Source organism: Rhinopithecus roxellana, chromosome 8 (assembly GCF_007565055.1).
Source record: "Rhinopithecus roxellana isolate Shanxi Qingling chromosome 8, ASM756505v1, whole genome shotgun sequence".
NCBI lineage: Eukaryota > Metazoa > Chordata > Mammalia > Primates > Cercopithecidae > Rhinopithecus > Rhinopithecus roxellana.
The window spans coordinates 132,581,782-132,605,532 of NC_044556.1; the positions used below are offsets into that span (position 1 = coordinate 132,581,782).

General features: G+C 41.4%; 1 protein-coding gene across 1 annotated transcript in view; it reads left to right on the forward strand.

Moving 5' to 3' along the window:
- RGSL1 (regulator of G protein signaling like 1) overlaps positions 1-23,340 on the forward strand; it is a 107,194-nt gene extending 83,854 nt beyond the window's left edge. The window contains exons 16-23 of the mRNA XM_030936616.1: positions 2,922-3,096; positions 11,075-11,213; positions 11,458-11,582; positions 13,834-13,943; positions 15,877-15,963; positions 17,051-17,117; positions 18,444-18,642; positions 23,022-23,340. Coding sequence (XP_030792476.1) covers positions 2,922-3,096; positions 11,075-11,213; positions 11,458-11,582; positions 13,834-13,943; positions 15,877-15,963; positions 17,051-17,117; positions 18,444-18,477 — 737 coding nt within the window. The 3' untranslated portion in view covers positions 18,478-18,642; positions 23,022-23,340. The remainder of the gene's footprint in view (positions 1-2,921; positions 3,097-11,074; positions 11,214-11,457; positions 11,583-13,833; positions 13,944-15,876; positions 15,964-17,050; positions 17,118-18,443; positions 18,643-23,021) is intronic.
- Positions 23,341-23,751: the final 411 nt, after the last annotated feature.

Genomic DNA, 23,751 nt, shown 5'->3' on the forward strand with positions numbered 1-23,751 from the left:
TGTATGGCTATTCTCCACTACTGAGGTAAAACTTTCCTGAGTATTCTACTAGATTCCTCATAAATTATGAGTTTTTCTAGTCTCCCGGTGGAAACAGGCACTATGTCTGCTTCCGTGTGAGCACCAAGGACCGTTCTTTAATGCTTTCAGATCCCCCTATGCTCAAGCTTTGGGTAATTTCCTCATATCTTGAGCTGGTCAGCACTCTGCTGAATACTTGAGGGAACCTCCACAGATTTCCAGGTTCTCCCTCTCCTCTTTGAACTCTGTCTTGTAAACTCTAGCCACATTGGTCTCACTGGACTCTCAGGTCCATCTCCTCAATTCAGAGAGTCCACCGAACTTGATCTGGGTTTTCCCTCCCTGACTGTGGAATGGATCCTATCTCAAGGTGGTAACGTGGGGCAAAAGTAGGGCTCACTCATTTTTCCCAAACCTTAGTGATCACTGTCCTTAATTCTCTGATAGTCAGTGTCTTAAAAACTGTTCCACTATATTTCGTCTGATTTTTAAAAATCGTTTCTGGAGGGAGGATAAATCTGGTCCTTGGCACTCTACCTTGGACAAAAGTGGACATTCCGATAAAAAAGTTTCATCAGGCTGGGAGTGGTAGCTCAAGCCTGTAATCCTAGTACTTTGGAGGCCAAGGTGGGTGTATCACTAGAGGTCAGGAGTTCGAGACCAGCCTGACCAATATGGTGACACCCCATCTCTACTAATAATACAAAAATTAGCCAGGTGTGGTGGCACATGCCTGTAATCCCAGCTACTCAGGAGGCTGAGACAGGAGAATTGCTTGAACCCTGGAAGTGGAGCTTGCAGTGAGCTGAGATCCCACCACTGCACTCCAGCCTGGACAATGGAGTGAGACTCCCTCAAAAAAAAAAAAAAAAAAAATTCAGCAGATTAGTAACAGTAGCCAAGTTAGAATCATCATCCTGACTATAATGTAGGGAATATACTACACAAAAGCAAAATTAAGTGTAGGAAGCACAGTCAGGGCTGGAACTAGGGTAAGGCAAGGGAGGCATATAATACACAAAAATTAAGGAGGCACTGACCGTCAGGCTCATGCAGATGCCAACCCCGCACTTGTAACACATTGATAGTGAATGCTTCCTTAAACTGTGTCCTAGGCACCTACCTCACCTTAGCAGGTCAGGGCCCTAGTCCTGACCCCGAGAACACTTACGCGGCTTTTGGAACAAGTGAAAGATGATGATTCTTTAAACAAATGTCCCTGCAGGAAAGACCAATAGTAGATACACTTGAAATATATTTAGAAAGTAGAATCAACAATATTTGGTGACTAATTGGATGTGGAAAGAGGAAGAAGTCAAATACAATTCCCAGGTAATAGGGAGCTGGAGCCTCTCATACTGGCTGGTAAGAGCCAGCTGTTAAATATCCTGACATTTTGTGAGCTACTGAACAAATCGTCAGTAGCTAAAAATCTATTACAGTGAGAATATTTACTATCTAAATCAGCGAATAATACAAATTAGGTCTCCCCCTCTACTGCCAGAGCCAGTTTACAAGCATCCGATGGCTTACAGGTTTATTGGGTGAATTTATCACCCTCTTTTCCTAGAATCCCTAACCATCATATCAGTTTCCACTGTTATCTAGACATTTTTTTCCCTTCAAACTCAAGTCTAAGAGAGAAAGATTGAAAGATAGTAGGAGAGAGATCTTATGTCTTATTCAGTATAGTAACCCTATAGCACAATGTCTGAGACATAACAAGTGCTAGGTATTTATGGACTCTTGTAGTTACCCTCCCATTCTATATACAATACTGCACCAAAAGGGATCCCACCTGCGCCATAGGGAGCACCACACCGACTTCAATAAATCCTGAACAGCACTCCAGAGTAAAGGATTTGCAGGCAGAACTGGTAAATTCTAGAGCCAGATTAGACATTTTTCTGAAACCCAGCCAGATAACTAACCAGGGTCTATCTGTCAGATCCAGCCCAAATCTGTTCTTTTCTCAGACCTCAATCCCTATGAAGAGATGTCTTTGGATATAATCTAGTCAAGAAACTTTCTAAAGGAAGCATTCTATTTTTCTGACACACAATCCAAATCTTCTAGTGGCTCTTGTGCTCTCCTGTACTTGTTACTCTCTTTTGTACTCTAGCTTTCTACCCTCGGTTTCCTTAATAAACTTCTTCTTCTTTTTTTTTTTTTTTTTTTTTTTGAGACAGAGTCTTGCTCTGTCGCCCAGGCTGGAGTGCAGTGGCAGGATCTCAGCTCACTGCAAGCTCCGCCTCCCAGGTTTATGCCATTCTCCTGCCTCAGCCTCCCGAGTAGCTGGGACTACAGGCGCCCGCCACCTCGCCCGGCTAGTTTTTTGTATTTTTTAGTAAAGACGGGGTTTCACCGTGTTAGCCGGGATGGTCTCGATCTCCTGACCTCGTGATCCGCCCATCTCGGCCTCCCAAAGTGCTGGGATTACAGGCTTGAGCCACTGCGCCCAGCTAACTTCTTTACTCTTGATATTTTGACTATTTCTTTGTGCTGCTTTCCTCATTTGCTCCTAAATTACTTCTTGATAAAACTTGAGTGAGCACCATCAGTGCTACACACTCCATTTGGAAGGTCACATCTGCATGTTTCATTTTCACAGTCTCTGCAGAAACCTTATGGATTAGCGTAACTGTAGTGTGATTCTATTTCTATAAGATAAGCACCCTCAGTGCTCAGTTGACTTATGTTTTATGTGTGTTGTCATATTATCTGAGTAGATGGATTTTTCAAGTCCAAGTAAAAGGTTGAGCCCAATGGCAGAAAGTGACTATTTCAGTAGGCCAAAAGGGTAGATCCACAGTCTCCTTTCTTCTTTTTGTTATGCCCAGGTTGAGGGTAAGAGTGACTTGATCAAACAAGATTGTAATTCCTTCTTCTTTCTCTCTCAGATTTCACCACACCACACAACACATCGGGACGTTCAGCTCCACCCTCCGCAAGTGTCCGGAGTGCAGACCAAGAGAATGGAGACACAACCCTTGTAAAGCGTCGTATATATGGCCACAGGATTATCACTGTCAACTTTGTGATCAATGATCTATATTTCTTTTCTGAAATGGAAAAGTAAGTTTCCCACCTCTCCTTCTTCTGCCCTGAAAATGATTTTTCATCCTTAGGACTACCCAGCAGAAACTGGCTTGATCTGTTAGAGACACAGTGATTTCAGCCCTGTCCAGTAAGAATCTCTCCTTCTGAAAATCTTACTGTATGCCATCACTCAGTTGATTTCCATCTTTCTATTCTTTGGGTCCTAAAAGCTCTTCAGTATTCCAGAAATTCCCCTGTTAAAATGCAGTTGTTTAGTCCCAGAAAAGGGAAGCATGTTTTTCTCCATTATTTATAAATGTGAATAAGTCCTATTATGTAACACCATGGGACCAATATTCTTTAGTTAAAGCCAGGAATTACGATAATACTAATTGTGTGTGTGTCTGTATGACAGTAAACAGATATTTTTAAGTTAAGACATATTAGTGTACATTAATTCACCTGTCAAATTTTTTATGTAAAGCCAAAGTCAATCCACAACGGGAGGTCTGTAAATTTTTCTTGTATAGACTATACCCCGAAAGCTGTCTACTAATTATTTTTTTAATTGATACATAATAGATTTACATATTTTGGAGGTGTATGTGATATTTTGATATGTTCATATAATGTGTAAAGATCAAATCAGGATAATTGAGATATCCATCATCTTCTTTATTTTTTCTTTATGCTAGACAGATTCAAATTATTCTCTTCTAGATATTTTGAAATGTACGATAGATGATTATTAACTATAGTCACCCTACTGATCCATGGAACACTAGGTCTTATTTCTTCTATCTAACTGTGTATTTGTACCCCTTGATCAAACTGTCTTCCTTCATCCCCCCACCCCCTACCCTTCCCAGTTTCTGGTAACAACCTGAGATCCACTTTTTTAGCTCCCACTATGAGTGAAAACATGTGATATTTGTCCTTCTGTGTTTGACTTATTTCACTTAACATAATCACCCTACAGCTCCACCTATGTTGCTGCAAATGACAGGATTTCGTTCTTTTCTGTGGCTTAATACTATTTTATTGTGTATCTGTATACACCACATTTTCTTTAACCATTCATCCACTGATAGGCACTTAGGTTGATTCCATATTCTGGCTATTGTGAATAGTGCTACAATAAACATGGGAGTGCAAATATCTCTTCAATATACTCATTTCCTTTCCTTTGGATATATACCCAGTATTAGGATTGCTGGATCACATAGTAGCTCTATGTTTAGCTTTTTGAGGAAGCTCCATACTGTTTTCCACAGTGGCTATACTAATTTACATTGCCACCTACCAGGTACAAGGTTTCCCCTTTTCACACATGCTCACCAGCATCTGTTATTCCCCGTCTTTTTGATAATAGCCACTTTAACTAGGGTGAGATGATATCTCGTTGTGGTTTTGACTTGCATTTCTCTCATGATTTGTGATCTTAGCAGTTTTTCGTATACCTTTTGGGTATATGAAAGACAAAAGAAGACAAGAACGTCTTCTTTTGAGAAATGTCTATTCAGATCTTTTGCACATTTAAAAAATCAGATTTTTTGGTTTTTTTTGTTATTGAGATGTTTGAGCTCCTTATATATTCTGGTTATTAATTTCTTGTCAGATGGATAGTTTGCAAATATTTTCTCCCATTCTGTGGGTTATCTCTTTACTTTGTTGATTGCTTCCTTTGCTGTGCAGAAGCTTTTTAGCTTGATGTGATCCATTTGTGTATTTTCGTTTTGGCTCCCTATGCTTCTTACACAAAAACCTTTGCCCAAACCAATGTCCTGCCCTGTTTCCCCAATGTTTTCTTCCAGTAGTTTCAGAGTTTTAGATGTAAGCCTTTAATACATTTTTATTTGATTTTTGTATATGGTGAGAGATAGGTGTCTTGTTTCATTTTGCTGCATATGGACATTCAGTTTTCCTATCACCATTTATTGAAGAGACGGTCCTTTCTCCCATTGTACATTCTTGGTACCTATGTCAAAAGTGCATTGGCTGCAAAGGCATGGATTTATATCTGAATTGTCTCTTCTGTTCCATGGGTCTATGTGTCTATTTTTAATGCCAGCACCATGCTGGTTTAGTTACTATAGCTTTGTAGTATATTTTGAAGTCAGCTAGAGTGATGCCTCCAGCTTTGTTTTTTTTTTTTTGTTCAGGATTGCTGTGACTATTCAGGGTCTTTTGTGGTTCCATGTAAATTTTAGGATTGTTTTTTCTATTTCTGTGAAGAATGCCATTGGTATTTTGATAGGGATTGCACTGAATGTATAAATTTCTTTGGGTAGTGTAGACATTTTAATAATATTATGTTTTCCAACCCATGAGCATGGAATATACTTCAGTTGTGTGTGTGTGTGTGTGTGTGTGTGTGTGTGTGTGTGCCTTCTTCAATTTTTCCATCAGTATTTTCTTGTATATATTTTTCAGTTCTTTGTTTAAATTAATTCCTAGGTATTTTATGCTCTTTGTAGCTGTTGTCAATGAGATGGCTTTCTGGATTTCTTTTTCAGATTGTTAATTGTTGTTGTATATAAATGCTTCTGATTTTCATATGTTGATTTTGTATTCTGCAACTTTACTGAATGTATGAGTTGTAATGGGCTGTTGGTGAAGTCTTTCAGTTTTTTAAAGATAAGATTATATCAGCTGTGAACAAGGCTAATTTGACTTCTTCCTTTCCAGTTTGGATGCCCTTTATTTCTTTCTCTTGCCTAATTGTTCTGACTAGAACTTCCACCACTATATTGAATAAGAGTAGTGAGAGTGGGCATCCTTGACTTGTTCCAGATCTTATAGGAAAAACTTTCAATTTTTCCCCATTCAGTATGATGTTAGCTGTGGGTTTATCATATATTTGCATTTATTATTTTGAGGTATATTTCGCATATACCCAATTTGTTGAGGGTTTTTATCATAAAGAGATGTTGAATTTTATTGAATGCTTCATCATCTATTGGAATGATCATATGGCTCTTCTTCTTGATTCTGTTAATGTGATATATCACGTTTATTGATTTGCGTATGTTGAATCATCCTTGTATTCCTGGGATTAATCCCATTAGATGATGGTGAATGATCTTTTTAATGGGTTGTTGAACCTAGTTTCTAGTATTTTATTGAGGCTTTTTGCATCTGTGTTCATCAGTGATATTGGCCTATGGTTTTCTTTTTCTTTGCTGCATCCTTCTCTGGTTTTGGTATTGGGTCAATGTTGGCCTTGTAGAATGAGTTTTTAATATTCTCTCCTTTTGTATTTTTTAAGAGTTTGAGTAGAATTAATATTAGTTTTTATTTAAATTTTTGGTAGAATTAATGCCATCAGGTCCTGGCATCTTCTTTGATGGGAAACTTATTATGGCTTCAATATTATTACTCATTATCTGTTCATTTGAGTTTTCTGTGTCCTCATGATTCAACCTGATAGTTTTTCTGTATCCAAGAATTTATTCATTTCTTCTAGGCTTTCCAATTTGTTGGTGTATAGTTGTAAATAATAATCTCTAATGACTATGTCTCTTTTTTGTTTCTGATTTTATTTATTTGGATCTTCTCTCTGCCTTTATCAGTCTAGCTAAAGGCTTAATGATTTTTTTTATATTTTTAAAAAACCAACTTTTTGTTTCATTAATCTTCTGTATTTTTTAGTCTTAATTTCATTTATTTCTGCTCTGATATTATTAATATTTTGTTCTTTCTACTAATTTGTGTTTGGTTTGTTCTTGTTTTTTAGTTCCTTGAGGGCATCATTAGGTTGTTTATTTGAAGTCTTTCAACTTTTTTGATGTAAGTATTTATTTTCTAAACTTTCCTCTTAGTACTGCTTTTGTTGTATCCCATAGATTTTGGAATGTTGTATTTCTATCTTCATTTGTTTCAAGGAATTTTTAAATTTTCTCCTTTATTTCTTCATTGACCCATTGGTCATTCAGGAGCATGTTGTTTAATTTCCATGTACTGTAGGAAACAGTTTCCAAGGTTCTGCTTGGTATTGATTTCTAGTTTTTTCTGTCATGGTCAGACAGGATGCTTGATTTTATTTCTACTTTTGGAAATTTGTTGAGACTTGTCTTGTGGTATATTTTGAAGAATGTTCCATGTGCTGATGAAAACATTGTATATTCTGTAGCAGTTGGGTGAAATGTTCTGTAAATGTCAGTTAGACCTATTTGGTGTGGTGTGTAGTTTAACTGCAATTTTTTGTTGTTGATTTTTCTGTCTGGATGATCTGTCCATTACTAAGAGTGGGGTATCGAAATCTCCTACTATTATTGTATTGCAACCTTTCTCTCCCTTTAGATCTTTTAATGTTTGCTTTATATACTTGGGTGCTCTCATCTTGAATGCATCGATATTTATAATTGTTATATCTTCTTACTGAATTGACCCTTTTATCATTATATAATAACTATGTCTCTTTTTAGAGTCTTCAACTTGTAGCCTATTTTATCTGATGTAGATAAAGGTATCCCAGCTCTTTTTTTGGTTTCTACTCACATAGAATATCTTTTTTCATCCCTTCACTTTTAGTCTATGTGTGTTTTTGTAGGTGAAGTGGGTTTCTTGTAGGTAGCATGTAGTTGGGTCTTGTTTCTTTATCCATCCAGCCACTGTATGTCTTTTAATTAGAGAATTGAGTCTATTTATAGTCAACATTCTTATTAATAAATAAGAACTTACTACTGCAATTTTGTTGCTTGTTTTCCAGTTGTTCTTGAACTCCTCTCTTCCTTTCTTACTGTCTTCCTTTGTGATTAAGTAATTTTCTGTGGTACTGTATTTTAATTCATTGCTTTTTATTTTTAGTGTAACTATTATAGGTTTCTGCATTGTGGTTACTATGAGGATTACCAAAAATATTTTGTGGATATAACAAATTATTTTAATGAGATGACAGCTTATCTTACATCACAAAGAAAAGAAGAGAAACAACAACAACAAAAAACTAAAATGAACCTCTACACTTTAACTCCATCCTCTCAACATTTGGACATTTTGTCTCAATTTGCATATTTTATGTTGCTTGTCTCTTATCAGATTGCTTTAGCTATTGTTCCTTCTGATAAATTTGTCTTTTAGGCTTCATACTAGAGTTATGAGTGAATTGCACACCACAATTACTATATTAGAATATTCTGGGTTGGTCTGTGCACTCACTTCTACCAATGAGTTTTATACCTTCAAATGCTTCCTTCTTGCACGTTAGTGTCATTTTCTTTCAGAATAAAGAACTCTCTTTAGCATTTCTTGTAAGATATGTCTGTTGGTCATGAATTTTCTCAGCTTTTGTTTGTCTAGGAAAGGCTATCTCTCCTTCATAGTTGAAGGATAGCTTTACTGGATACAGTACGCTTGGATGGTGGGTTTTTGTTTTGTTTTGTTTTTTTAGCACTTTGAAAGTGTTTTCTCATTTTCTCCTGGCCTTTATGGTTTCCATTGAGAAGTCTGTTGCCTGATGAATTGGAGCTTCTTTGTATGTTATTTTCTTCTTTTTCTGCTTTTAGGATTCTCTCTTTGTCCTTGACCTTTAAGAGTTGATTACTATAATACTTGGGGTAGTCTTATTTGGGTCGAATTTATTTAATGTTCTCTGACCTCCCTGTACCTGAACATGTATGTCTATGTCAAGTTTTAGAATGTTTTCTGTTGTTGTTTTGAATACGTTTTCTTTTCCTTGCTCTTGCTCAACTCCCTCTTGAACACCAAGAATTTTTAGATTTGCTCTTTTGAAGTAATTTTGTATATCTTATAGGTGTCTTCATTACTTTTCATTCTTTTTACTTTTTTCTCCTCTGTCTCATTATATTTGAGTTCTGAAATATTGCTGGTAATAATCTCAGTACTATTTTTTTGTTTTGAGTTTCCATATGGGAGAATGAAGCCAACTTGCTTCTATGCTAACATTTTGGAACCTAGAGTGCCTGTCTACTGATCTGAATTTTTATTTCTTTAAAGTGGAACAGAATTTAAAGATTACTGTGAAGCAATTCAATCCTTCTGGATTTTTGTACCTTTTTATGTTTAAAACTGCCTGGCCACACCTAACTCAACAGTCTTTTGTTTTTGTTTTTGTTTTTGTTTTTGGTTTTGTTTTTATGAGACGGAGTCTCACTCTGTCACCAGGCTGGAGTGTGGCACCATCTTGGCTCACTTCAACCTCCGCCTCCCGGGTTCAAGCGATTCTCCTGCCTCAGCCTCCCAAGTAGTTGGGACTACAGGCACATGCCACCACACCCAGCTAATTTTTGTATTTTTAGTAGAGACGGGGTTTCACCATGTTGGCCAGGATGGTCTCAATCTCCTGACCTCATGATCGCCCACCTCATCCTCTCAAAGTCCTGAAATTACAGGTGTGAGCCACTGCACCCAGCCAACAGCACTTTTTTAAAAAGCTACTTGCCTTCATTAGAATTTCCAAAACATTCTAATTTGTTTTCATAGAAATAATAACTTTTCTTTCATGTTCATATTTTATCAGTTTTCACAAGTTACTAATTATAGAAATTATAGTTACTAATTATCTTTACAATAGGGAAAGATATTTGGGAAGAAACACAACTCCTGGTACACATTCATTTCTACTAGTTTGAGAAAGCTGAGAGTGTACTAAAGATGTCCCTCTAATCTATGCAGTCAGCATGTCATGGGCATCAATCAGTGTGTTTTTCAAAAATGTAGACACCTGGTAACTCATGCATCAGTTAGAAGAGTTTGGTTAAGAGATCTTCTACTGCACCCCAGTGATGGATTTAGCTCGTTTCCACAAATGCTTGTTGATTACTCACTCTTTACTGAACACTGGGTTTGACACCAGATATACAAAAAACAAGTAAGATGTGCTCTCTACTTCTAAGATCCCACAAACTAACGAGGATGGCAGAAAAGACACAAACAAAAGTTAGGAAGTGTCTCAGGATGATAGGTGCTATGGGAGAATCAGGCACAGGAAGAGTATTTAGACAACTGTAAGTCCTCAGGTATGGTTTCTTGGGAGACCCAAAATTCTTGGGTAATCTAAGCTAAGGAAGAGTAGGGGTTAGTCAGATAATAAAGGATGTAGGGGGAGGCAATGGAGGAGCAGAGGGAAATACTAGTCAGAGTGAATAGCCTCACCTGCTGCTGCTCCCATTCCCACCACATTGCCTCTTCTTCCTCGCTTGACCTCTACAAACTATTCTCTGTATAACAACCAGCGTCGCCTATTAAAAACACAAACCAGACTAGATCTTTCGCCTGCCTAAAATGTTCTACTGGTGGCCGGGCACGGTGGCTCACGCCTGTAATCCCAGCACTTTGGGAGGCCGAGGTGGGCGGATCATGAGGTCAGGAGATCGAGACTATCTTGGGTAACAAGGTGAAACCCCGTCTCTACTAAAAAATACAAAAAATTAGCCGGGTATGGTGGTGGGCGCCTGTAGTCCCAGCTACTCGCAAGGCTGAGGCAGAGAATGGCGTGAACCCGGGAGGCGGAGCTTGCAGTGAGCCGAGATCACACCACTGCACTCCAGCCTGGACGACAGAGTGAAACTCTATCTCAAAAAAAACAAAAAAAAAGAAAATCTTCTACTGGCTTTCCATTACCACTGGAATTAAGTCCAAACCTCCTTTCATTGCTTAAAGTGCTCTACAGGAGTGGGACCTACCTGCATCTCAGGGCTTGCCTCAGGTCAGCACAGGAGAGGGAAGAGCAAGATAGTCCTTAGGCCTTTAAGTCATTAGAGGTGCCAATGCTGCAGGGCCAGAATGGGTGAAGAAGGGAAGGTGGGATGAACAAGGGGATTTGTGGTGAAGAAATTCAATGCACTTGAAGGGGCACTTGATGTGTTATCTGACCTGTGGTAAGTGCTCAGTATTTGCCAATGGATGAATTATGACTGAATGAATAAAGTCACAACCTGGCCTAGAGCTGGCCTTGCCTTTTTTGGGCCAGAAATGAGTCTAGGCTGGGGGCCTTGTTAGTCACTGTTTTCATCTTCTCCTCCTGATTTCCTACTTCACATTTCTTTTTTAGATTTAATAATCTGGTAAGTTCAGCCCATGTGCTACAGGTCAACCGGGCATACAATGAGAATGATGTGATCCTAATGCGGTCCAAAATGAACATTATCCAAAAACTCTTCCTGAATTCTGACATCCCTCCAAAGCTGAGGGTAAGAAAGACTCCCACTCCACTCTGGCCTTTCACCAAGAAGCATTTCCCCCACAAGGACAATTAGAAAGTTAATTATCAGGTACCTCGTAAGTCCTGGCCAACTAAATATCCTTTACCTAGCAACTCCATGAAAACCATCTGCCTTTTGGAGAGGGGGTGGTCATGGGGTTCTGGAGGCCAGGAGAGGTTTCCTGCCTTCCCTTGGAGCTTTCATCAGTGACAGGCTCCCACTCTGCGGGTAGGTGAATGTCTCTGAGTCCCAGAAGGATGCCATCCTTGCTGCCATCACAGAGGGCTACCTAGATCGGAGCATCTTCCATGGGGCTATCATGTCTGTCTTCCCCGTCATTATGTACTTCTGGAAAAGGTAACTATTTCACCTTATTCAGTGACTGCCAGGTCAGGAAAACGCACTTAGTTTGGAGAGAGTTTTCTGTCTTCCTCTAGCACTCTGTTTCATTTTTCCAGTTTCTAGGGGGAACTGAGATGGTGTTTTCTTATCCTATTCACCTCACTCCATCCCTCACACAGAACACCAAACACTGAATCCACAGATGGAAGGCAAAGTAAGACTGAGAACCAAAATGCCTGGTTTCCCACCCCTCCTCTTTCTATGCTTGCTTGGAGCAAGAATGTGAGATTTTCTTAGGCCTGGGTTTCTCACAAGAAGGTAAGACTGAACCACAGCCACTTGGTGAGAAATTCTGTTGAGGCTAACACAACTGCTTGTGCTTAAGGAGCTGCATGAAGAAAGTAAGCCCGTGTTTTGCTCTGCTGTGCTCAAATCCCCATAATTACCACTGAGGGGGACACAGTTGCTAGATACTCCAGTTATCAAGAGGAGCTAGAAATTCAAATGTGTATTTCATCTCTTCCAAGGTTAAAGTGGCAAATATGGCAACTAACAAAACTAAAACATGGTGAAAAACCTGTGAAGGCCAAAAATCAAAAATGAAGCAAGCAAAATATATGCAGATATTTTGTGGCCAAATGCAATCTGTGGCCCACTGGTTTCTAACCTATCCTGTGGAGATTTGGCCTGAGCCCTCCCAGCTGGTTATTTATTCTATTTATTCCTGTGGTCTGCCAGAGTTTCAGTTCATATCTTCCACATGGTGAACGGCAGTGCCTTGGGTGGTAGTGACCAGAGGACACCTGACTGAAATGTTCCCAAAGATAATCAGGGCACTTAGATTATAAAGTGACTTTGAGTCAGAATTTCCCATCTTCCACCAAAAAAAAAAAAATACTTTATTAAAACAGAAGTGTGAAATTGCTTACCAATCTCTAACCTTTATTTTAAAATCCCTAAGATAATAAATTATTTAATACAGAACCGAGAGAAGTACAAAAATCTAAGTTCAAGACAAGCAATTTAACCTTTTGATCATCAAATGTTGTCTAGAACTGAATTCTAGTTCTCCTAGCAAGGACTAAATAGACATTCACCCAGAGACTTTTGGAGGGATTGGGAACCTCTGAGAAATATATGCTTCTCTTGAATGAGCCAGTGTTCAGCTGTCTCCTATGTGCTTAGAAAAATGAGACATGCTTTAGGGAGGCTTTGGATTCCTGTTCCTCCTGCAGTTTCTTTACTTACTTTCCTACATCCTTATAAAGAAATTTACATTATGCAAACTGTGTTTACATATATTATCTTAAATGAACCTCTCCACAACCCTATGCAGTGGGTGGGGAGGAGTATTATTATCCCTGTTTTACAGATGAGACTGAGGTTCAGAGTGGTTGAGGGACTTGCCTAGAATCACTTGGTAAGTGGGTCTCTTGGTCTCTCATCATATAAATAATGCATGTGCGGCATATTGGGAGGTCCATTAGGGGAAGGAGACACAGTTCAGCAAGTGAAATGGGAAAAGTCTACTGGCATAGAGCAGACTGACCCTCAGAGAGAGGGGAGGAGGGCAGCAGGCAAAACCACCAGAGCCGAAGCGCCATAGAAAATAAATTCAGTCTTAGCCAAGATTGACCTCCAAGGGGTCCAATCCAAGGACTGGCTGAAGGTAGGGATAACGAGGGGGTTGGAGCCAGGAAGGAAGAGATGGTGGTGAGTATTACACAGGCTTCTAGAGAACATAAAAGTCATAAAGAGTATATAAATCTGAGTTCACATGAGAAACCAGGTCTATTCCAGGGAAGGGCCTGCTGGGAATAGAGTGAGGTGGTGAAGGCTCTCAATAAGGGTCAGGGTGGAAACTAGGGTTAGGACCTGAGCAAAAGCCCTTCGGACACTCTGGCCATACCAGGTGGGGTCAGATAGGGATGTCAGAGTCTGATGCTGGGGTGCACCTCAGGGGTTAACCTCACCCCAGGCCTCGGGATAGCAGGCCCTTTACAGGCTCCATTCACTGATGGTTCCAGAAAGAAGTCCCAACAAACTGCCCATGCCAGGCCCCCACTGGAGCCAGGTCTGGACAAAGAGGAGGCCTCAGAACAAAGGCCACTGGCAGGTAGTACTCCAAGGCCAGAATGCTCTCCTCTTCTCTGTTGGACACCCATATTCTCTGAGGACTGGCCTGGCCCCATTTCCCCTGTGCTCAGTGCTCCAGCCCCCTCCACTGGGGGTTCCCTCCTGTGACCAGAAGCCTTTCTTCCCACAGGTTTTGTTTCTGGAAGGTGACCCGCTCTTACTTACAGTACAGGGGGAAGAAGTTCAAGGACAGAAAAAGCCCTCCTAAATCTACAGAGAAGTATCCTTTCTCGAGTGGAGGTAAGCTCCACCATGACTCACAGCCCCATTCTCTAGTGACCAAGACTTGCGAAGAGAAAGCAAGGGCCCAAGGGGCCACATTCAAGACTTCCTCCAGGATGTTTCCTGGAGCCAGGACAGCTCATTTACTTGGCCCTCAGGGAGACGGAGGACTCAGGGTAAAGCACAAATTATCTGTCACTAGCAGTGCTAGCAGAGGGTTCCCAGCAATAACTCCGGGACACCTCTGTGCATGCCGGTCACAGTCTATGTTGAGGGTACATGGAGAGGATGATCTGCTTTTCTGCTGCTTAAGAAGCCCCCTGCTCTATCTCCATTAAACCCTCCCATTTAGAAAGCATTTATTTTATAGCATTAAGCAACAACATTAAAACCTGCATATATAGTTTTAATGTGATAAATATGTTTTTACGTATATATAATTTTTATGAAAGCAGACATATATATATAAAAGCAGATATATGAAAGCATACACATATTTACTTTTGTACGAATTCACAAAAAATAAGTAAATATGCATATATATATATACACACACACAGCCATGCACCACAGTAATGATGTTTCAGTCAATAATAAACCACATATACAATGGTAGTCTCATAAAATTATAACACTATACTTCTACTGCACTTTTGCTATGTTTAGATGCACAAATACCATGGTGTCACAACTGCAACAGCATTCAGTACAGTAGCTTGCTGTATAGGTTTGTAGCCTAGAAGCAATAGGCTATTCCATAAAGCCTGAGTGTATAGTGGGCTTTGCCATTTGGTTTGTGTAAGGACATGCTATGATATTCACACAACCACAAAATCACCTAATGACACATTTCTCAGAATGTATCTCTGTCATACAGCTGTGATTGGTACTTGAGCAAAAGGGAATTTTAACAAGGAAGAGGATAGTGAACAGGGCAGTGGCTGGTGAGGACAAGGCTGAATGTCTTTCAGGGGAAAGTTCTGAAAACCAAAGAAATCAGGTCTGTGAATCTGGGAACAGCATCAGAGAGTCATCATGTACAAGTTGCAAGACCTTGAGCATGGTGCTCCCCTCTCTTAGCCTCACATCCTTGATCTCATGTCTCAGTCCATTTTGTGTTATTAAAACAAAATACCTCATATTGGGTAATTTATAAAGAAAGAAATGTATTTGGCTCATGATTCAGGGGACTGGGAAGTCCAAGAGCATGACACTAACATCTGGCAAAGGACTTTATGCTGCATCACCCCATGGTGGGAGGCAGAAGGGCAAGAGAGTATGAGAGAGAACAAGAGACGGCTGAACTCACCTTTATAACAAACCACTCCCATGATAATGGTAATAATCCATTCATGACAGCAGACCCCTCGTGGCTTCATCACCTTTTTTTTTTTTTTCCGAGATGGAGTTTCGCTCTTGTTGCCCAGGCTGGAAATGGAGTGCAATGGCGTGATCTTGGCTCACCACAACCTCCACCTCCTGGGTTCAAGCGATTCTCCTGCCTCAGGAGAATCTCCAGCTCTCACATAGCTGGAATTGCAGGCACACACCACCATGCCCAGCTAATTTTGTATTTTTAGTAGAGATGGGGTTTTGCCACTTTGGTCAAGCTGGTCTCAAACTCCTGACCTCAGGTGATCCACTCGCCTCGTCCTCCCAAAGTGCTGGGATTACAGGCATGAGGACACTGTGCCCAGCCAGCCTCATCACCTTTTAAAGGTCTTGTCTCTTAATACCATCTCTGTGGCAATTAAACTTCAACATGAGTTTTGGAGGTGACATTCAAACCATAGCATTTCACATACAAAGGTTTAGATTTAGATAATGTTTTATCATTAACATTTTGTAATCTAAGGTGTGTTAAACAAGAGCTTTATTGCTTACTTAGAAAGATTTATTTCAGTAAGAGTTGTTGCAAGTGTTTTTAATGCTTGTTTTTGTCCTTCCCCAGGAGACAATGCCATCTTAAGGTTCACCTTGCTCAGAGGTATTGAGTGGTTGCAGCCTCAACGGGAAGCAATAAGTTCAGTTCAAAATTGTGAGTTGGAATTGGATCCCCACTGATAGCAAAAGTTGGCTACTCAATCAGAGGGTGACTTTAAAACAAGCTTGGCCAATCCCCTTATTGACCGTAAGGAGACCGAGACCCCCAAAATGTGAAGTAACTTGCTGAAGACCACATAGCTTGTGAGTGGCAGAGAGGAGGTGAAAATTGTGTCTCCTGACCTCCTTCCATGGCTCTGTGGGCAACTCTCATCTAAATAATTCTATCTTCTTGGTTTTTGTAACCCCAGGAAGGCAGGTACCTTAAGCTTCTCTATATCTCTGCTGACTCCTCATTTCCACGCATGATGTGTGATCTTTATTAAGAGACTATCACAATGTCCTAGTTGTCACTTCTCCCTCACACTGAGACCAACTGCTGGTTTGAACACACCATCTCATACCTCCTGCTTCCTGGAGGCTCCTGCTATGCATCTCTTCCCTGTCACAAACCCTGCAGTTCTAATCTCACATACTGAGGCCATATTATATTCTTTTTCTTCCCCATCTTCAGTCTTAAGGAGTCAACTCCACTCCCACCCACTAACCCTGCCTTTGTTTCCACACGGTCTCTCCTAACAAACCTTCCCTTTCTATCCCAACTTCCAGCTTCTATTAGAGGAAGAAGTTGGAAATACTGCTTTTCTGCATCTCACAGGCATGAAATGCCAGCGTACCTGACCTGCCCATTTGTACATGTTTCCTCACTGCTTCAAGGGGGAGGCCACTATGGAACATTGCCTGTGATCCATAGGCTCCAAACAGTCCTAAAGTCTTGTGATTTCTAGTGTTCATCTACCCTAATCTCCTATTTTACTTCCCTGGGTCTATGTGATTGACATAATGGCCTTCGTGTCCAGCCGAAAAGTCTCCTGGGACACACACAAACACACAAATTGCAGTGTAGAAACCAGGTCTCCTGAATATCCCTGGAACAGGCCTGCTTTACCTTCACTTTCCAACCCCTGACCTGGAGGTGTCCGTGGAAGCCCTCCTGGCATGGTCCTCCAGGCTGGAGACCTTTCAGTGATTGCGTCTGTGTCATGAGTTCTGATGCAGTTTTTCTCTGTATTTCTCTTTAGCTTCATCAAGCAACCTTACTCAGCCAAGACTCGTGGTATCTGCCATGCAGCTGCATCCTGTCCAGGGGTAGGCATGAGCTGGGAATCCTCTTCTTCAGTTCAGAGCTGCTATGTCCAAGCATGCAATGGGAGATGGTATAAACTTTCCAGAGACTAGCCTCGTACCCTGCCTCTCCTCAGCATGCAGAACCTAGAAACTGAACTTGCTGCCTCTGGTGGGAAGTTAAGGAGGTGTTTCTCTGTGGGGGTCTTTTCTCACCTCCAACTAGGACAGGCACTTTTAAGAAGCTGGAGTCTCTGATCCACTTTTCAATAGAATACTACTGCTGTGGAAGTGTCCCAGATGATTTTTGATTTTTATTTTTAATTTTTGTCGATTTAAGGAGTACAAGTGCAGTTTTGTTACATGGATATATCAGGAAGTAGTGAAGTCTGGAGTTTTAGTGTAGTCAGCATCCAAATAGTATACATTGTATCCATTAGGTAATTTCTCATCCCTTACCCACCTCCCACTCTTGCACCCTTCCAAGTCTCCAGTGTCTATTATTTTGCTGTCTATGTCCAGGTGTACATATTATTTAGCTCTCACTTGTAACTGAGAACATGCAATATTTGACTTTCCTTTTCTGAGTTATTTCACTTAGATAATGATCTCCAGTTCCATCCATGTTGCTGCAAAAGACATGATTTTATCTTTTTATGACTGATTAGTATTATATTGTGTATATGTGTCCTACATTCTCTTTATTCAGATGATCTTTTATTGCCAGCTTCCCAAATAGTCCAGGCTGCTCAGGGCAGGGTGCATAAGGTGGGAAAGAAAGAAGATCTGTTCTTCTGCTTGGCAGGATGTTGGCAATAAGAACAGAAGGGACTTGAGTCTGTTAAAATCTGCTTCAGCTTAACTCACTTCTGTACAAACTTCCAAGTGAAACTGATGATAAATTAGGGCTCTGGGAGAATCCCCAGGGGTCATGAAAACCATAGCTGATGAGTGCCAAAGAGTTATTTGGGGGCCAAAGTGGTAGACAGCAGCCTCTGAATGACAGCCTGGTGTCCTTGCCAGCCATGTCACTTATCAGGCCTGTTTCCAGACCTGCCCTTCCAACAGGGACTTGGAGCTGCCCAGGCATTATTTGCCAGTGCCAGTGCCCAGAAGACAAACCAGATACTTCGAAGCTCTTTACACTGGAAAAGCAATGCATGGCTTCAGAGTTTATAAGACCTTGGGGAAGGTGAGACTAAGAAAGTGAGAAGCCCTATTCTGAAGCCTGAAGGTTTCAGTTTTGGCTCTTGCCATTCCTAAAGGAAATGACAGTGACAAACCAACAGAGAACACAACTTCAATTACTGCATCATAACTGTGATAACTGGTTGTTCTCTCTCCCTTCAGACAAAAATTATCCTACACCAAAAAAGAGAAGTAATCAAGCCAGACCCCCAGCAGAGGCAAATCATCTCTCAGAGGCCTCCTAACACTGACAGAACCTTTTCTGCTCAAAAATGAAAGGCCCCGGTGCCATCTTCCCCAGAAATGATCAAGAAGGGCAATGGGGTGACAGCCCAGATATGGCAGGACCAGACTGCAATGGGTAAGACTTGGGCAGAGCATGAGAGGAAGAGCTTCTTTCCACAGTGAGCTGGGTCAGGATACCTGGGCTCTAGGTCTTGCTCCACAGCTTCGTGGCTGTGTGCAAACCCTGGTTCAGGTTGTTAAAGAATCCCATGAAATGGATGTAGAGATCACTGAAGGCAATCAAGAGCAAGGTGCTATAATTATCAGCAGGGACAGATGGTGTCTTTTAATGGTAGGATCTCTCATTTAGACAGTGACTCACACCCATTGTCTCAGTAAGTCCTCACAACAACCCTGTGGGCAACCATGTCAGAAATCATTTATTTTTAAACAGTTACAGAATCTGACTCACAGAGAAGGTAAGTGACTTTCTCCAGATTACTGGACAGTAAATGGCAACATCTAGACTAGAACACACCATTTCTGATTTTTTGTCCTGTTCTTGTTCTATGCCAACCATTTACGCAACTTTTCTTTTTTTTTTTTGAGACGGAGTCTCGCTCTATCACCCAGGCTGGAGTGCAGTGGCTGGATCTCAGCTCACTGCAAGCTCTGCCTCCCAGGTTCACGCCATTCTCCTGCCTCAGCCTCCAGAGTAGCTGGGACTACAGGCGCTGCCACCTCGCCCGGCTAGTTTTTTGTATTTTTAGTAGAGACGGGGTTTCACCGTGTTAGCCAGGATGGTCTCGATCTCCTGACCTTGTGATCCGCCTGTCTCAGCCTCCCAAAGTGCTGGGATTACAGGCTTGAGCCACCGCGCCCAGCCTTATGCAACTTTTCATGCACAAAGAGAATAGTTCTTCCTGAGAGTTTTGTTCATTTGCCAACTAGTAGATTAAAAAAAAAACTTTAAGGTTTTTGACCTAAATCCCTAAACTGTTGTCATAATTTTAAATGAATAGGACTATTTTCTCTCCTTTGAGAAAAAAATCAGAAGTAAAATGAGTCAGAATTTCCTGAACAAGCCCTCCACCTGAGGTCACTGAGGAGAGGTTGGCTTGTCATCTCTGTGGGTTACAGTACAGGAAAGGGCTGGAAAGCTTTTTGGAGAATCCTTTCAAATTTCCAGCCAAAACTTCCTGCTGTGCTGATGTTTTTTATTTCCCAGACTTTTCACAAGGATGAAAAAGGTGATGTTGGAGCAGAGCTCGTGAATGCCTGAGACTCTGAGGTCACCTGGTGGGGCTGTGATTGCAGGAGATCCAGGCAGACTGTAGGCAGACATGACTCTAGAGGAGGCTGAAGAAAGGTCAGGTGTGGAGAGCCCCCTGGGCCCCTGGGAGAAGGCCCAGCAAGACAGGAAGGCCTGGACAAAAGCATATGAGACTTCCCTTCCCTATCAGGGCTAGAGCTTTAGAACAGGACTGCAATTAATAGAAGGAAGAGTGGGCATGAAACAGAATCCCAGTCCCTAAAAATCAGGCAAAAAACTAAAGCAAGAACCCAGGTAAGGAACAAAGAAGAGCTCAGTTAGTGAAATTGAGGTAACAGGGAAGCGCTTCATCAAAAACGAGTAAGTCACAAGCCCCACGCATGAGACTAGAGGGGATGTTAGGCCAGCAACAAGGTGACTGACGAGGATCTAGCAAAATACTAACTCATGGTCACATACTGAAATACACTCACATTGGAGTGGGACATGGCTGAACCTGCATCTTGGCAATAGATGGGCCCCTCTTAAGGAAAAGAAAGGTACTTTTCCTGATCCATTTGAACTTAGATCTTTGCCCCATCTTCCTATTTCTTAATTATCTTTGTCTCCACAATCACCATGGGTATATTCATGTGTAGGTATGCAAACACACAAACATGTTATTTAAAAGGATTCATGGTACTTAATAGGTCATCCCTGAGTTGGAAAAAAAAAATCTTCTCCTTTATTAAGTCTTAGTGATTGCTTCTTTAAGTTTCTTACATGCTCCCTTCAAAGATCCCAGATCTAACATGTCCTAATGCCAGTTAGGCTAGTGTCACTAAGTCAGTCACCTGTAGAATACAGGCAGGGTGTGTAAATGAATAAAGCAGTCCATGAGAGAGAGGAGGGAATGGTAGAGACTGCGGTGAACTGGAGAACGTGTCCCAAAGGGGTCAGAGATAGTCCACTCAAGTCAGCCAACCTAGTGTTGCCAGAGCTTCTACTGGAAGGAAGGAAGGAAGGAAGGAAGGAAGGAAGGAAGGAAGGAAGGAAGGAAGGAAGGAAGGGAGGGAGGGAGGAAAAAAGTGAGAAATTAAAAATGTCTGTAACATTACAGTTAAAACAAAACTTAGCTAGGGACAAGACTGACCCACAGCCCAACAAATTGCAATCTTTGCTTTAATTTTTTACTTTGCCCTTGAAATTAGATTTGGGTCTTGGGTCTAGTTTGAACAAAAAAATGAGAGGGGAGGAAAAGGAGTCCCAACAATAGATCCAGGGGCCACTGCCATCTAAGGAAAAGGCCAAGAAAGAGGGACCAGGTAAGGAACCTGGCCCACTTTAGTTCCTATGTTAGTTTCCTTTTGCTACCAAAACAAGTTACCAGAAACTTACTGGCTTAAAACAACACAAATTATTATCATACAAGTCTGTAGGTCAGAAGTCTGATCTGGGACTCAAGCTAACATCAAGGTGTCTGGAAGGCTGTGTTCCCCTCTGGAGGCTTTTGGGGAGGGTCTGTTTCCTGCTTCATTCAGGTTGTTGGCAGAATTCAGTCTTTCTAGGTGTAGGACTGAGGTCTTGCTTCCTTCCTGGCTGTCAGCTGAGAGCTGTTCTCAGTTTCTGAGAAGCCACCTGTATTCCTTGGTTCATGGGCTCCTTCCTCTGTCTTTAAATCCAGCAATGGTGGGTCAAGTCCTGCCCATTCTTTGAATTTCTCCTGCCTCTTCTTCTATCATCACATCTCTCTGGTTCCTTCTTCTGCCTCCCAACTCCCTTTTAGGGCCCACCCAGACAATCCAGAATAATGTCTCTGTTTTAAGGTCCTTAGCCTTAATTCCACCCACCAAATTCCTTTTGCTATGTAAGGTCACACATTCACAGGTTCTAGAGATTAGAACATGGATATGCTAGGGTGGTCACCTGAAATTCTACCTACCACAGTTCTAGACCACCTTCCTTAGAAAAGAATGTATGAACTCACAATCTGGGCCTCTGATGCGATTACCGCCTCCTAGAGACTTGGGAACACCATTTTTTTCTTTCTCTTGTCATAGCTCTGACTATTCTTTCTCATTCTTCTTCACATTTCTTCTGCTTCTTCCTTAAATGTCAGTGCCCCCTGTGGCTCTCCTGTTGAACTTACCTTCTTACAACGCACTCTCCCATTTGCTTGAGATCCCTAGCCCCTAGCTTCTCCTCTAATAGGAGCCACTGCAAATTTAATCCATTCTAACAGGGTCCACAGCACAAATTTAATGTGTCCCAAATCAATTTTGGCCCCTTTATTTCTTTTCTCCAATCAACCCCATCTTCCAAGCTAGAAAACTCAGAATTATCCTCAACTCATTCCTCTGCCTCCCCTTCCATATTTTACCTGCAGGAATGGGAAGTTCTGCCACTCTGCCGTGGACATGTTGCTGCTATCCAGGCCTTCCTCTCTATCCCACTGGCATTGCTTTTGTCAGGCCTTCATCACCATCACTGGTCCTGTGAAGTCACCACACTCCCCTCTCCACACACACCCAACACTCTGCTTCATCCCACACACTGAGAACAAATCTGACCTGCTCATTTCCTCAGTGTGAAAGCTTTTATTCCCCTCCTTCACCTGGTTGGAAAAGTCTCAACTCCTTTGTGGGACATACAAGGCCATTGCTAATATGGTCTCAGTCCAGTTTTCCAGGTTTGTCTTTCCCTCTCTCTGTCTCATACACCCCATTCTGCAGCAACATGGTGATCGTCTAAAGGGCCCTTCCCTTTCTTCTCTGTCACACAGACATCACACTGTGATACCTCCTGATTCTCCTTTCTCCTCTTACTCTCTCCTCTTAGTTTTGGAGACACATTTTTTCCTCTCCTTGAGATACTTATTCATGCATGTGTCTCACCTACTAGACTACATGCTTTTGTAGCACAGAGACCAAGTCCTATTTTTATTTGTACCTAGAATAGAATAAGAACTATTTTTCACCTTACCTAGCACAGTGACATGCAGATAATAGTTGCCTCATAAATACATATTGAATGCATGAGTAAATGAATTGTGCTGGGTGCTGGAAATGCAGTGGAGAAAACAGAATGTGAAGTTCATGCTTTCACTGACCTTATAGTCAGTGTGCTATTAACAGAAAATCAATTCGACTATCAATCACAGTTGTGACTACCACCATAAAGAAGAAATAGCAAATGCTGTTGTCTTCATGAATTTTTTTATATTCCAATAAATCTTGATGCTTTAAGAACTCTTTGTTTTTTAGGAATCACATGCAGACCATTCAGACTAAAGGGTGACAGAAAGAGGCAGAGGAAAGCAGAAAGAGCAAGAGTGACTGAGACCTGCCTTCACCTTCATAGAAGCCTTTTCTGATACATGTCAGAGAGTGACATGAAGTCTCCCCTCTTTAAACAGAAGTATGAAAAGACATCTATCCCTCATTTTGAGAGCCTCCAACTGATCCAAGTGTCATCCAGAGGAGGAAGTGACCCATGTGTGCAGGACCTCAGGGTGCCAGCCCTCACCCATACACCTCCAGGGCTGCAAGTCATTAGCCAGAATAAAGGATGTCCACATTCACAGTCTGTGGGCCTACCATCCTCTTCTTAAGTAAAAGAGCACAGGGAAAATGATAAGTTGCTCCCAAGAGGGCTCCCAAGGCCATTTCCAATTCAAATGATTTGTGGATACAATACTTCTCTTCCCAGATGAAGATCACAAGCCAGCTAGTCCCACCCAGTGACTTTGACAAGTGGGCACTCCCCCAACCAACAGAGTCCAGACCAGGAGGCCCTGCACCCACCCTCCTTCAGAGCTCATGGTTTTCCATGAGGCAATCTTGTTTAAATCCCATCTCTGCTCCTAGCAACTTTGTGATCATCAGCAAGTTACTTACCCTCGCTGACTCCCAACACTGTATTGTGAAATGCAGCTGATGTCTACCTCATAGGGTTGTTTGAAGACTGACTGCATATAATGTAGTCTAAGAGCAC